The sequence below is a fragment of the Equus przewalskii genome, chromosome 9 (genome assembly GCF_037783145.1).
Source record: "Equus przewalskii isolate Varuska chromosome 9, EquPr2, whole genome shotgun sequence".
Classification (NCBI taxonomy): Eukaryota; Metazoa; Chordata; class Mammalia; order Perissodactyla; family Equidae; genus Equus; species Equus przewalskii.
The window spans coordinates 57763348-57776225 of record NC_091839.1 but is presented as its reverse complement, the minus strand read 5'-3'; the positions used below and the strand labels follow the sequence as shown (position 1 = coordinate 57776225).

Sequence of the window (12878 nt, the reverse complement as noted above, 5' to 3'; positions counted from 1 at the left end):
TCTTGACCCAAACCTAACATCATACACAAAAATTAATTCCAAATGGATCATAGATCTAAATGTGAAAAGTAAAACAATAAAGCTTCTAAAAGATAATTTAAAAATACCTTCATGACCTTAAGGTAAACAAAGATTTCTTATGATCATAATGAACTTATGTTCATTAAAAGACTCCACTAAAAAAATTAAAATGCAAGCCACACAGTGGGAGAAAATATTTGCAATCTACATATCTTCAAAGGACTCATATCCGAAATATATAAAGAACTCCTACAATTCATTAAGAAATAGAATCCAGGGGCCGGCCCCGTGGCCAAGTAGTTAAGTTCACGCACTCTGCTTCGGTAGCCCAGGGTTTCACAGGTTTGGATCCTCAGCTCAGACCTAGCACCGCTCATCAAGCCATGCTGAGGCGGCATCCTACATGCCACAACTAGAAGGACTCACAACTAAAAATATATACAACTATGTACTGGGGGGCTTTGGGGAGAAGAAGGAAAAATAAAATCTTTAAAAATAAATGAAAGAAATAGAATCCAGCAATTCCACTTCTGGGTATTTATCCGAAGGAAACAAAATCACTATCTTGAAAGCTATCTTCACGCCCGTGTTCACTGCAGCATTATTTACAATAGCCAAGACATGGAAACAACTTAGGCGTCCATCAACAGATGAATGGATAAATCAATAGTAATATAAATCAAGATGTTGATTACCATTGCGAGTAAAAAGCTAGTGACTTGGAAGGTGCACAATGGGAGCCTCTGGGCACTATAAACGTGTTACTTCTTGCTTTAGGTTGCACTTACACAGATCTATTTATCAAAATACAGTGGGCTTTTATACTTATCATCTACTTTCTAAATGAAACATATTTCAATAAGCATACTTAAAAAATAAAGTTAACAGGGGCTGGCCCCGTGGCCGAGTGGTTAAGTTCGCGCGCTCCGCTGCAGGCGGCCCAGTGTTTCGTTGGTTCGAATCCTGGGCGCGGACATGGCACTGCTCATCAAACCACGCTGAGGCAGCGTCCCACATGCCACAACTAGAAGGACCCACAACAAAGAATATACAACTATGTACCGGGGGGCTGGGGGAGAAAAAGGAAAAAAATAAACTCTTAAAAAAAAAAAAAAGAAAAAAAAAGAAAGTTAACAGTACTTGTCCTTTCTGTACTTTCTACTATGCACATGTAGTATTTTTATAATTAAAAATAATTTATTTTTTAAATAGAAAACATAATCAGATACAAACTGAAGAGATCTATCTTAATAGCCCCAAGAGTTTTAAAGGTGAGACACGAATATGATCTGGCCACCAAAAGTTAATGCAACACAAAACAGAAAAGGTAACCTATAATACTGCTGCTAGGCATATCTAAAGGAATATATTGAGATATGAGGGACACATTTTCAGAGTGACATTCATAAAGTAGACTGTAATCTCAAGAAAGGAATGGTTTCTAGATCCATGTCATGAGATTTGACTGATAGGACAAATGACAGCCGACATTGAGAAGAGAGTAACAACACCCCAGCATCCTGTATCTAGCATATAGATGGCACCAAAAAATATTTGGGGAATAAGTAAATGAATGGATGAATGGGAGAAATATAAGGATGTTTTAAAGGTTGTAAATGGAATTGGGACAAGTAAGCACCCAATAATTTGATAAATGAACAAACAAGTAAATAAATGAATAAGATATTATCAGTCTTGATAATGTTTAAAGAGCTGTCATAAGTCCGATGAGGACTAGAGTTATATATGTTGTGTCTGGAGAAAGATTCAAGATGAATGGGGAGAAGTTACAGAAAACCTTGAATTTCATCCTATTTAAAGAATTTGCTAACAGTTAGGGCTGTCCAAAAACAAATAGGATGCCTCAAAAAGAAAGGGTTAAGACAGAAACTACATGCCCCTCTGACATTCGACTACACGACCCAGAGGTCCTCTTCAGCTCTAACATTCTATGGTTCTATGAAACGTTATCTTTATATCTTACTGCACAGTAAATAGTTCACAGCCTCTTGAGCTCCTTTGAAAACAGCATCCATAGGGCCAGCTCCGTGGCCCAGTGGTTAAGGTTGCGCGCTCTGCTGCCGCAGCCCAGGGTTCAGATCCTGGGCGCAGACATGGCACCGCTCATCAGACCACGTTGAGGCGGTGTCCCACATCCCACAACTGGAAGGACCTGCAACTAAGATATACAACTATGTACAAGGGTGGGTAGATAAATCAGAAAAAAAAAAAGGTTGGCAACAGTTGTTAGCTCAGGTGCCAGTCTTTAAAAATAAAATTGAAAAAAAAGAAAAAAGAAAAAGAAAACAGTATCTTACTAAATTAAGATATTTTACCTTAGTGACTTACCTGCATACTATAAATCAAATTTCAACAGCTGTCTTTGAAACATGATGACAAAAGCAGTAATTCATATTTTCTAAGAAACTTTAGGTGTTCAGGACAGCCAGAGAAAAGGTAGTTAAATCCAGGAGAACAAAAACCATCCCTGGTTACCTACGAAGGCCCTTTGACAATCAGAAAAATCAAAACTGCATATTCTAGAATTCAACGCACTGAAATCAGACTGACCCCTTTACTACTGTTAATATATGTGAGTCCTCCCCCAAATTAAAATGGTTTTAGTAATTCTATATAGAGTTCATCCCATTTCTATTCACTAACTGGAATCCACCACCCAGCATTTTCAGCATTAATACTTCAATTACTCCTGGCATAGCCTCACATTTATATAATATTTCCTATAGTTTTCAAAGGACTTCCTCATATTATATAATACCTTATTTGAGCCTAGTAAATGACATTTGAGGAAGGTAGAGTTAGGATAATTAATCCCATTCTACAGATGAGAAAATGGAAATACCAAATTAAATGATTGATCCAGTACTACAAAATGAAACCAAAATCACAATCTAGTCTTTCCAGGTCACATTTTATCATTTGTCTGGATCCCGTATGTTCACCAGGCCTAAGACAGAACTGATGGAAATTCTTCAAAGTAACAGTTATGAAATAAAAGGAGCTTCACTTCTTCACAAAGAGAAAGAAGATTGTTGCCAAAAAGTACACACGCTTAGTTAAACAAAATCAAAACTATATAAGGAATTTAGATTTCCAGTTTAAAATGTTTACCCAACTGCTGTGAGAAAAACGCACAATCAGGAAAAGCACATTTAATATTTCTAAAGGGCTGGATTAAAATTTCAGCTGTAAACTTCATTACTGTAATTAGATTTTTAATGCATATTTATTAAACATCCATTCAAATACTGTGCTCACAATTATTCATGAGTTATTTGTACATTTGTGTTGACTTTAACAAACTGTAAACAGTGGCCACTGACCAGAAATGTTCTTGTACAATGACAGAAGCCCATGCTAAGGTCATAGGCAGCCCATTTACGTTCTATTATGTTCTAATCATACACAAAAGATAAATATTCAGCTGCTTTTTTGAAAACTGCAATGGTCATCAAGGACCCAAAAAGTCAGACTTACCAGTGACATTAAAGACCTATGTTTGCTTCAGTAATGAATAAACAAAGTGCAGAATACAAGAAAATCAAATCTTAATTAAACTCTTTCTTTAGAAAAACAACATAAGCCATCATCAAGGAACGTATCACAAGATGATTTACTTTATTTATAAGGGGCTGATTTAGGGGCTTTAAAAGGTGCTTTTGATTTAAATAGAAAAATTATGAAAATTAAAACTAAATGCTTGCTGGTTATCATTCTTTTCCTTTAGAAGCTAATCTTAAATATGCCAATGTGTGTAACTTTACAAAAGGAAAAAAATTGTACTTTAAATTTCATGATAATAAATCAGTAAAATACTGCGTAAAAATCTGAATAAAGCTATTCTGAAGTAATTATAGGCATGGCCTAGCATACTGAGTAACCCCTTAATATTCACTCTGTTCATACACTAATAATGAGATCTAAGGTATCTATTTTCTTTCAAACGACAAAGAAAAACAACATCTATTTGTTATATTCATTTAAATTTTATACACTCACACACATATACAAATGAGAATTTTTAAATGGAATCTACAGGAGTTGCATTTAAGATATAAACTGCATTATGAAGCTATGAAGGAACTACTCTAAGAATTACACACTCAGGCTTTAAAAATTGTTGAAAACTGCCACCTGGTCAAGAATATGGATAGATATCGTGCTGAAAAGGTAACTTCTGGTATTGCCTCAATGGAGAGAAGAAATAAGAAGGGGCAAGCAAGACAGTCAACAAAGGTTATGAAAAAGACTCCAGAGATAAAATTATCAGGTACTTCCAGTAGGGTAGGCATACAAAGGGGACCTCAACAGAACACCTTAGGCAAGGAAGACAAAACACAGCAAGAAGAACAGACATATCCAAAAGGCTTTTAAGAGAGAAATTAGAACAAATCTTAGTCACAGGTTAGTGAAATATATGAGTGATCTAGTTAGATATATTCAAGCAGAGGCTAGAGGACCTCAGAGAATTTATAGCGCATATTATTGCACTGGGCCCAAGGCTGAACTACCTATTTCTACACCTTTGATACCAATTATTTCTGTGGTACTTTTCGTGAAAAGACAAATTCAAAAACACAGTTATACCCATTTAAACATTCATCATTTACTTAAACAAAGAGAATGAAGCTCTTGAGGTGTAACACAGCGCTAATCTACAGAAGATCAATAATCCATTTCTAGACCTCTGAAGTTCCTTTCTATCACTTCTACTCTTGGACTGACCCTATTTCATCTGCCTCTCCTTCCACCCCAGAACTACATCTAGGGCACTATGTCTATGTAATAAGCTGTGCTATGCTTTTAAAAAATTTTAATTGAAAGAAACCATTAACATGAAGTTAATCAGCCTCAAGAGTGGGCATGAATATTCTTTCCTAATATAATAATAAATGTTAATGGAAATCCAAGAAATATGAAGTTTCACATAAGGGTATTCATCTAATTGGGTAATAAAAGTCCAAAGCCCATCTTCTTAACCACTTATCTGTACTACCAATAAATTATATCAATTCATCAATTCATATGGCTGAGTTGGATTAGTTCTCCTCATATTAATACCTAATCAAGATCTTCTATGCACATGTAGTAAAGAATAGATTGTGGAGCTAAAGGTAAATATGAGTCATCATTTAAGAGACACCTAAAAATATAACATTGAGATACAGAGGGACACTATAATAATAGGAAATCACAAGATATGACTCTCATATTACCTTGCCTCTATGAAATAAACTTAATTTCTAAGTCTAGCTTAAATAAAATAGAATTTTCAGACAAGCTAATTTTCAGTTTTAGAAAACCTAGAAACATTCTCTTCCTTGGCTTCTCTCCTAGTTTTCCTATGACCTCTCTCCTGCTCTCCGACAAGTTTATGTTCTTCTGCTCATAAACTGTCAGTTTTCCTCAAGGACTCACCCTCAGCCTTTTCTCCTTTTCACCCTACAAATATCCCCAGGCTAGTTCTTCCATTCTCATGGGTCTCCACACCTCATATTTCCTTTCTTAGTCTCAGATCCCCATATTTTCTACAACTAATTAGACTTATTTACCTAGAATCGTCATAAACACCTCAAATTTAACAAATCGAAAATGGAATCTCCCTCTAAAATGCCTCTGGACCTTTCGTGTGTTTGTTTCCCTTGATAGATGGATGGTGAAACCACTAAATTACCCAAACTAGGAAACCTAAATTGGTCTTAACTCTTCTTTCCTTCTCTTCCCCAAAGCCTGTCAACTCTACCAAAGTGTCTCTGAATTCCCTCTCTTGCTGGCCTGCTCTCCACCTCTTGCCACAGCAGTAATTGAGGCCACAAACTACTCTCCCTTGAACTACAACTTCCTCCTAAATAATCACCCAGCTTCCAATATTCCCCGATCCAGGCATTCCTGATCTGTTTTTCAGGCAGCAGTAAGAATAATCACGCTAAACCAGATCTGATCACCTCTCTTCTTAAGAAACCTACAAAATCGTCCCACTGAACCTAGACATCTTCACACACCACACAAGCCTCCTTTAACCAGATCCCAGGCCACCTTCCCAGCTTCATCTCTAGCTATTCTCACTGGGGGACCATAAACCAATAAAGGCCATGTACAGCTCAATTCTATACTTTTACTAAAAAAAACTTCCTCTCCCTAAGCAGAGCTGCTTTCTCATCTGTAGTCCTACCCCTCACTTCAGATGGGCCTAGATGATGGGTTATTAATGACCATTATTATGTTAAGGAGCTAGTAGAACACAGAGGTTACGTTTGTGGTTCTGGAGCAAAAATACCTGGGTTCAAATCCCAGTTAAGTGCCCACGCCTGTTTATTCATCTATAAAATAGAGATAACAATAGTCTTACAGGGTTTTTAATGAAGACTAAATTATGAAGAAAGAAAGTGCTAGTATACTGCCTGGAACATAGAAAGGGTTCAATAAACGTTAGCTATTGGAATTTCAGCTCCCTTCCAAGACTGTGAGCTATTCAAGGGCTGGGACCCGATTTCATTCACTTCCCTCCCCCCCACACACACACTTAATACAAGGCTTCAACTGAATTACCAATTTTGAGGCATTTTCTACCCACACCACAGCCACTCTGATTTCTAACAAAATACTTCCCTTTAACTACCTAAAGGTTGAATAACTGTTACATTAATGAAAACCTTAAATGAAGGTTTCTTTCTTAGACCTAAAAGAAAACAGGCAGTGAAATCAAAATTGACCATATATGCTTAAATTACCTAAAACACCAAATTTCACTTTCAATTTTTTAATAATCTAACTATTTTAAACAGATGTATCCCAAATGGAATTCACAATATTGTATTTCCTAAGGAATTTAAAGTTAGGCAATCAGGTAGGTGATTTGGATGAACAGCATTCTAGGATCCCTAAAGTTTTCATAGTTCCAGTTTCCAAAATGTCTTGGAGTCAGGGCTGGCATTAAAGCTTAGATGGGGCATAAAAACAAAGTTAAGAACCTGCTCTTCCTTTCCCCTTATTACTTTCCTTTCTCTATTTCCTTCTTTTGTTTAACATTAAGCCAATGCTTCTATCACATTACACTGCAGTAAACAGTAGACTTGGAAAGACGAAAAAGTAGAGATAAAATATGAACGTATGTAAACAGTAAAAAAAAAAAACAAGAAAGGGATACAAAACAAATTTTTAAATCAGACTCTAAACGCTGAATAACATTTCAACTTAAACTGTCCTTTTGTTTAAAGAAGGGGAAGGAGCATCTTTAGCTACAATCAAATCAACCTCTACCCTAGCTGCATTTTCATCAAATCTCCACATCCAAAACTGGCTAAATTTTGAGAATAGGAAGCAGTATGAATACAGGTTAACAGCATAGCCTTTATGGTCAGATATAAGTCCAAATATAGCCTTTACTTGAACCCACAAGTTCTGACACTTAACTAGCCACATAACTTCTGCAATCTTGGATTCATTATCCCCAAAATGAGGATAATGAAAATTAAATGAGATAACGTATGGAGAAAGCAGTTAGAATAGTGCATGACACAGAATAACCACTCAGTAAATCTTATACGTTATTATGATGACGTTCCTTAAATCTTAATTTTCATAAATTATGGTACATGTATAGAATGGAATTCTATTTTAACCATTTAAAATATGAGGCAGTTCTATATGTATTGATACGGAATGATCTCCAAGATATACTAAATGAAAAAAAAGAAAGGAACAGAACAGTGTGTATAATCTGTTACCATTTTTATTGTTTTAAAAACAGATATTTATATATGTATATGTTTTTATATACACAGAATGTCTCTGGAAGAATACATGAGAAACTAGTAACAGAGATTGCCTCTGTAGAGGAAAACTAAGTGGCTAAGGGATAGAGATGGATGAGTCTTAACATTTTACCATATTCCTTCTTGTACCTTTTGAATTTTGTATCATTTGCTTTTATTGCCTATTCCAAAAGTAAAGTTTCCATTACGATCCAAACCTTATGTTACCAAAATATCCCATTATATAGTAAGTGAATTATGCTAAACTTTGCAGAAAAATCTAAGGTGACTTAATCATGGTGCTAGCATTAATTTCAACTCTATTGATGATAATAATGAAAGACTGATACGATTTTAGCTAAATTAGCCAATAAGAATCCATTTAAGATGTATAAGAGGGAGTGCTTGGAGATGAGAAACAGGAAAGCATAAGTATGAGAGAGACAATAAGAAAAACGTCATTCATTCATTCAAAAAACATATCTGCCAATCAGACAACAAACATTGTGTGAAGTGCTGAGGAAACAATGACACCTCGTCCTTGCCTTTGAGTAGCCCGCAGTTTAATGGGAGTATATGAATACAGCCGTAAAATTAGCACTCCTGTGGGCTTGGTTACTCAAAATATATGTTCATTCATTCGTGAACACATAACAATTTGAATGAATGAATGAATGAAGCAAGACCCATGATAAAATACACCCCCCTGAAGCCTATAGAGACTTGAAAAGAACATGAAGAACCTATCCCTCAATCTGAGGATGCTTGTACACTTGGGTTCCCAGAACCCCGAGAGCCCGCAGGGGCCTGCAGAGGTCCCAGGCTTGGCTTTTAGATCAGTGCCCGGTCGGTCACCAGCCCGGGAGAGCCTGGGCAGGCGGAAGGCGCAAGGGTCCCCCGGGCCCAACCCCACATTGCATCCCATCAAGCCAGGCACTCCTGCACCTGGGCTCACCGGGTCTCAACTCTACACCGGGAAGGAACAAACTCTGGGTCGACCTCTGACACTCAAAATGAAAGTCACTCTGGGCCAGCTCCCTCAGCGCTCAGGACTCTTACATGGGCAGACAGTAATAGAAGGGCCTGAAAGTCCTCTCGAGGGGCCCTTAGCTCCGAAAACCGTGAAAGCAGAAGGCAGCTGAGGAGGGAGGGTGACTGACCCGAGGCTTCCCCGGTCAGAGGCAGTCATGGCCTACTCAAGGCACAGTCACTGACCTTTCCAAATGGGGTTTCCAAGGACGGTGGCCGGAGGGGCGAGAGCAGCGGCCTTGGCCCCGCACCCAACACATCTCCCTCTCAGCCGGCTCTGTACTAAGCGCAGGGTAACCAAGGGCGACCAGGAGGCCGCCATCTTGAGCTCCGTACAAGGGAAGGAAGAAAAAAATTTTATTGAAACCCAGATGAGAGACTGCAGCACGGACAAACGCAGACGGGCTAACGGAACCCTCTGGCCAACAGAACGAAAAAGAGCAGCGGAAGAACGCGACCTCTAGTACCCAGGAGGCGGGTTGGACTGCACTGCCCTTCCTTCCGGGTGGCGCCAGCCGAGACTACGACTCCCAGCATGCAGTGCGGCGGCGCCGTGGGAGGGGCGGGGCGGGCAGTTCTAGGCTTGGGAGGAAGGGCGATTCTCCGCCCAGCTCTGGCGGTGTAAGGTCCCTAAACATTCTCAAGGAATTGGAATGTGATTACGACGTGTAGTCACGTAACCACCTCTGAGTCTTTTCGGTTAGCGTAACTGAGTGAGATTCCGAAACCTAAATAAAATGTAGGTGACCCAATGAGCCCTCATATTTTGAGAAAATATTGATGTTACTTCGTCACACCTCTCTAAATGGTAGCCCCAGGGTTTTTTGTCTCCAGCCAAACTCATCTTTGGCATCTTTTGTCCAACTCATCTTTGGCAGAATAGCTGAAATGTGTTCCTACCACTTTTGCTTTCTGTATTTGAATAGCATAATTCATTTTCAATATGGCATATACTCAAATGTTTTGAAAGAATTTATAAATAACATGGGAAAGCCAATGGCCTGAGATGGACAATGAATGGATGGAGTGGCCATGAGATAGTGTATCCAAAGAGGAATTTCTAAGTGATCTGCCCTAATTTGATTAAACAAAAAATGTTTTGAGTCACTATGATAAGTGTATTGGGAATACAAATTGCTGTTCAGAAGAGGCTGGCATTCCAGTAGGAGGGATGAAGAAAGTAACAGATTCTACCAGGTGTCAGAGAATCAATGAAAGGAGAGCACTTTGGCTGGGAAATCAGGAAGACCTTCTAGAAGCTTTACTTTTAACAGGAAATGAAGACATTCCAAGAACAGGGAGTAAAGTGAGCTAAGGCAGGCAGGAAAGAAAGTCTGGATTACAGGAAGGAGAAGCCAAGTTTCAGTTGTGTGAAAACTAAATAAAAACTACACTCGAAAGAGTTCCAGGAAGTTAGGCAGTTGGTCCACAATAGAAGATTCCAAAGAAACGGGAAAAGGGAGAGCATAGCATGTATAACAGTTTGGAGACTTCTCTACCAACTCTGTCAAATCATTTATGGAAAAATTATTTTGATTGTATCGTTCAAAATGAATCAATTTATACTTACTATTTGTTTTCTATCTTTAATTCCATTGTCTGACGTGACAAGCTATTCCTCTATGCTCTAGGGAATGGGGTTTTTCGTTTGTTTCTTTCATTTCATGTTCCTAATTTTTCGTGTGACACTTTGTGAAAGACCTTTTGAAAAAATTGGACTATTTCTTCCTTGACTTACATATTCATCACACTTAAGACTGTCAGAGAGTATCTAGGTATCGTTTTTGTTCCTCTGGGAAAACAATTGCCTTGGTCAATGAAATTACCTTTGATTAGACTTTCCAACAGCTTAATAATTATGGAAGTGAAATAAGTACTCACATATAGTCTAAAGCCAAATTGGCAGGAAGATCTACAGAAGATTTTCACGTGGCTGTGCAAATAGACAGAAACATGGCAAATGAACTTTATTGTATACAAGTATGGGTAACAGTGGGAAATAACTTAGATTACATTTGTTGTATTCAAGAGAATCCTCATGACCAGAAGACTAACTAGTAGCGGTTGTAAAATATTTTATTAAAACATCAGTCCTGTGCTCCTGCTGTACCTGCAATTGTGAAAACAAATAAAAAAGCAAAAATAACCCTAAAAGAAATTTTGAACATCATCAGAAAAACTAACAGAGGTAAATCAGAAAATCAGAAAGCATTATCTTGTCCTTATTTAAAAATCTTCCTAGAGAAAGGGCCAAGTAGTTCTGACATCTGCTCTCAAGGACAAAACTAGTCCGAAAGTAACCAGAGAAGGACAAATAAAATAAAGAAGGAAATGGGAAAAAAGTGGTTGACAGAAAACATACTATAGTAGTCATCAGAAGATATATTTGGATTCTGATTTAGTCACTGATTTATCCTCTCCCTTTCTGTTTTCCTTATCTATAAAATTAAGATGGTGTCTGTCCCAGCTACGTCACAGAGGTTTTGTGAAAATTGAATGAGATAATGTATATACACAAAGAGTTAGTCAAATGCACATGTAAATAGAAATTGAAAAGGAATAAGGTCAAAATCTAAAGTAAGGAAGAGCCTAGACCAGCATGGATTCATGATATCCAAGAAGTGTAGAAATAAGGCATGTACCCTAAAGCTTGAAAAAAGTAGGGGGAAATTTTTAAATAAATAGAGGAAAGTACTACTGAACCTTAACACTTGAAACAGCAAATTTATAAAACTCATTAAAAGCAAAAAAAAAGGGGGGGGATTTCAAGTAGGATTTAAATAAATGAGATGATAATCCATAATAAATATGGGTGATTTGGAGTATTCAGTTTTTCTCTAGCTCTAGGACACTATAATTTTCCAACAGTTAAGTTCACAAGGTTGTCACCTTAGAGGGTGCCTGTTGGCCACTGTCAGAGACAGACTATAGATGGGATAGGCTGTTGCATGAACAAGCCAGGATGCCATCCCTTAATACTGTTATTGTTGTTGTTCTTCTTCTTATGAGCATTCCCTTTGGGTAAGAGGATGCCCTAACTCTTGATTCCAACTTCCACTACGCTATCTGTAGCCCTCTCTGCCTCAGTAGATAGCAACAGGCCTTCCAGTTGCGCAGACCGTTTATCAGAGTCATCCTCTTTCTTTCTCATCCCCGCATCCAGTCTACAGTGAAATTTGTTGGCCCCACCTTGGAAAGAATCCAGAATTTCATCACTTTTCACCACTAACATTGCTACGACCAATCCTGGTCCAAGTCATCATCATCTCCCTCCTGGATGAATGCAGTCGTGTCCAATTGGTCTCTTTGCACCCACTCTTGATGCCTACAGCCTATTCTCCACAGAGCAGCCAAATTCATTTTTTAAATTTTAGCTTGAATCATGCCATTGCTGAGTTCAACACCCACTAGTGCCTTCCTCTGTCATTCAATTATTTAAATAAACTACAAGGCCTCATGACTTCGACCCCAACTAGCTCTCTGATCTCATCTCAAGCCACTCTCCATTCCCCTCCCTCTAGTCCATCCACATTGGCTCTCTTGGTGTTCCTGGAACTCACAAGCCTGCTTCCCACCCAAAAGCTTTTTGTGTTGCCTGCACCTTCTGCCTGGAATGCTCTCCTCCAAGATAGCTACTTGGTTTACTCCTCATGTCCTTACTTCCTTATGACACCTTCTCAGTTAAGGCCTTCTCTATCAAATTACAATCTCAGTCAGCACTCCTTTTCCTCCTTCCCAGCTTTATTTTCTCCACAATTATTACCATCGTCTGGCATAATACGTACTTTACTAATTTATTAGCTTATTATCTGCTCTTACTGCTCTTTCTAGAATTTAAACTCCACGTGGGCAGGGATTTATGTCTTTTTCTCACTGCTATATCCCCAGGGCCTAGAATAGTGCCTAAGTTAGTAGACACTCAGCAAACAATAAACATTTGTTGAATGCCTGAATGAGTAGCCTTAGTAAAAATACAAAATTTATCATCCTTTAGTTTTTCTGCAAAAAAGCAGACTACCTACTTCATGAAATCAGTGATGCTCCTAATATTTT

At 38.1% G+C, this 12878-nt stretch overlaps 1 protein-coding gene across 2 annotated transcripts in view; it reads right to left on the bottom strand.

The window, feature by feature from the left end:
- Nucleotides 1-9380, bottom strand: part of AFG1L (AFG1 like ATPase) — a 196224-nt gene extending 186844 nt beyond the window's left edge. Inside the window, exon 1 of one of the 2 annotated variants that reach the window (XM_008520642.2) lies at nt 9012-9380. In XM_008520642.2, the coding sequence (XP_008518864.1) occupies nt 9012-9147 (136 nt within the window). In that variant the 5' untranslated portion in view covers nt 9148-9380. The remainder of the gene's footprint in view (nt 1-9011) is intronic. The other variant, XM_070559193.1, reaches the window with a different exon arrangement.
- Between the last annotated feature and the right edge of the window lie 3498 nt (nt 9381-12878).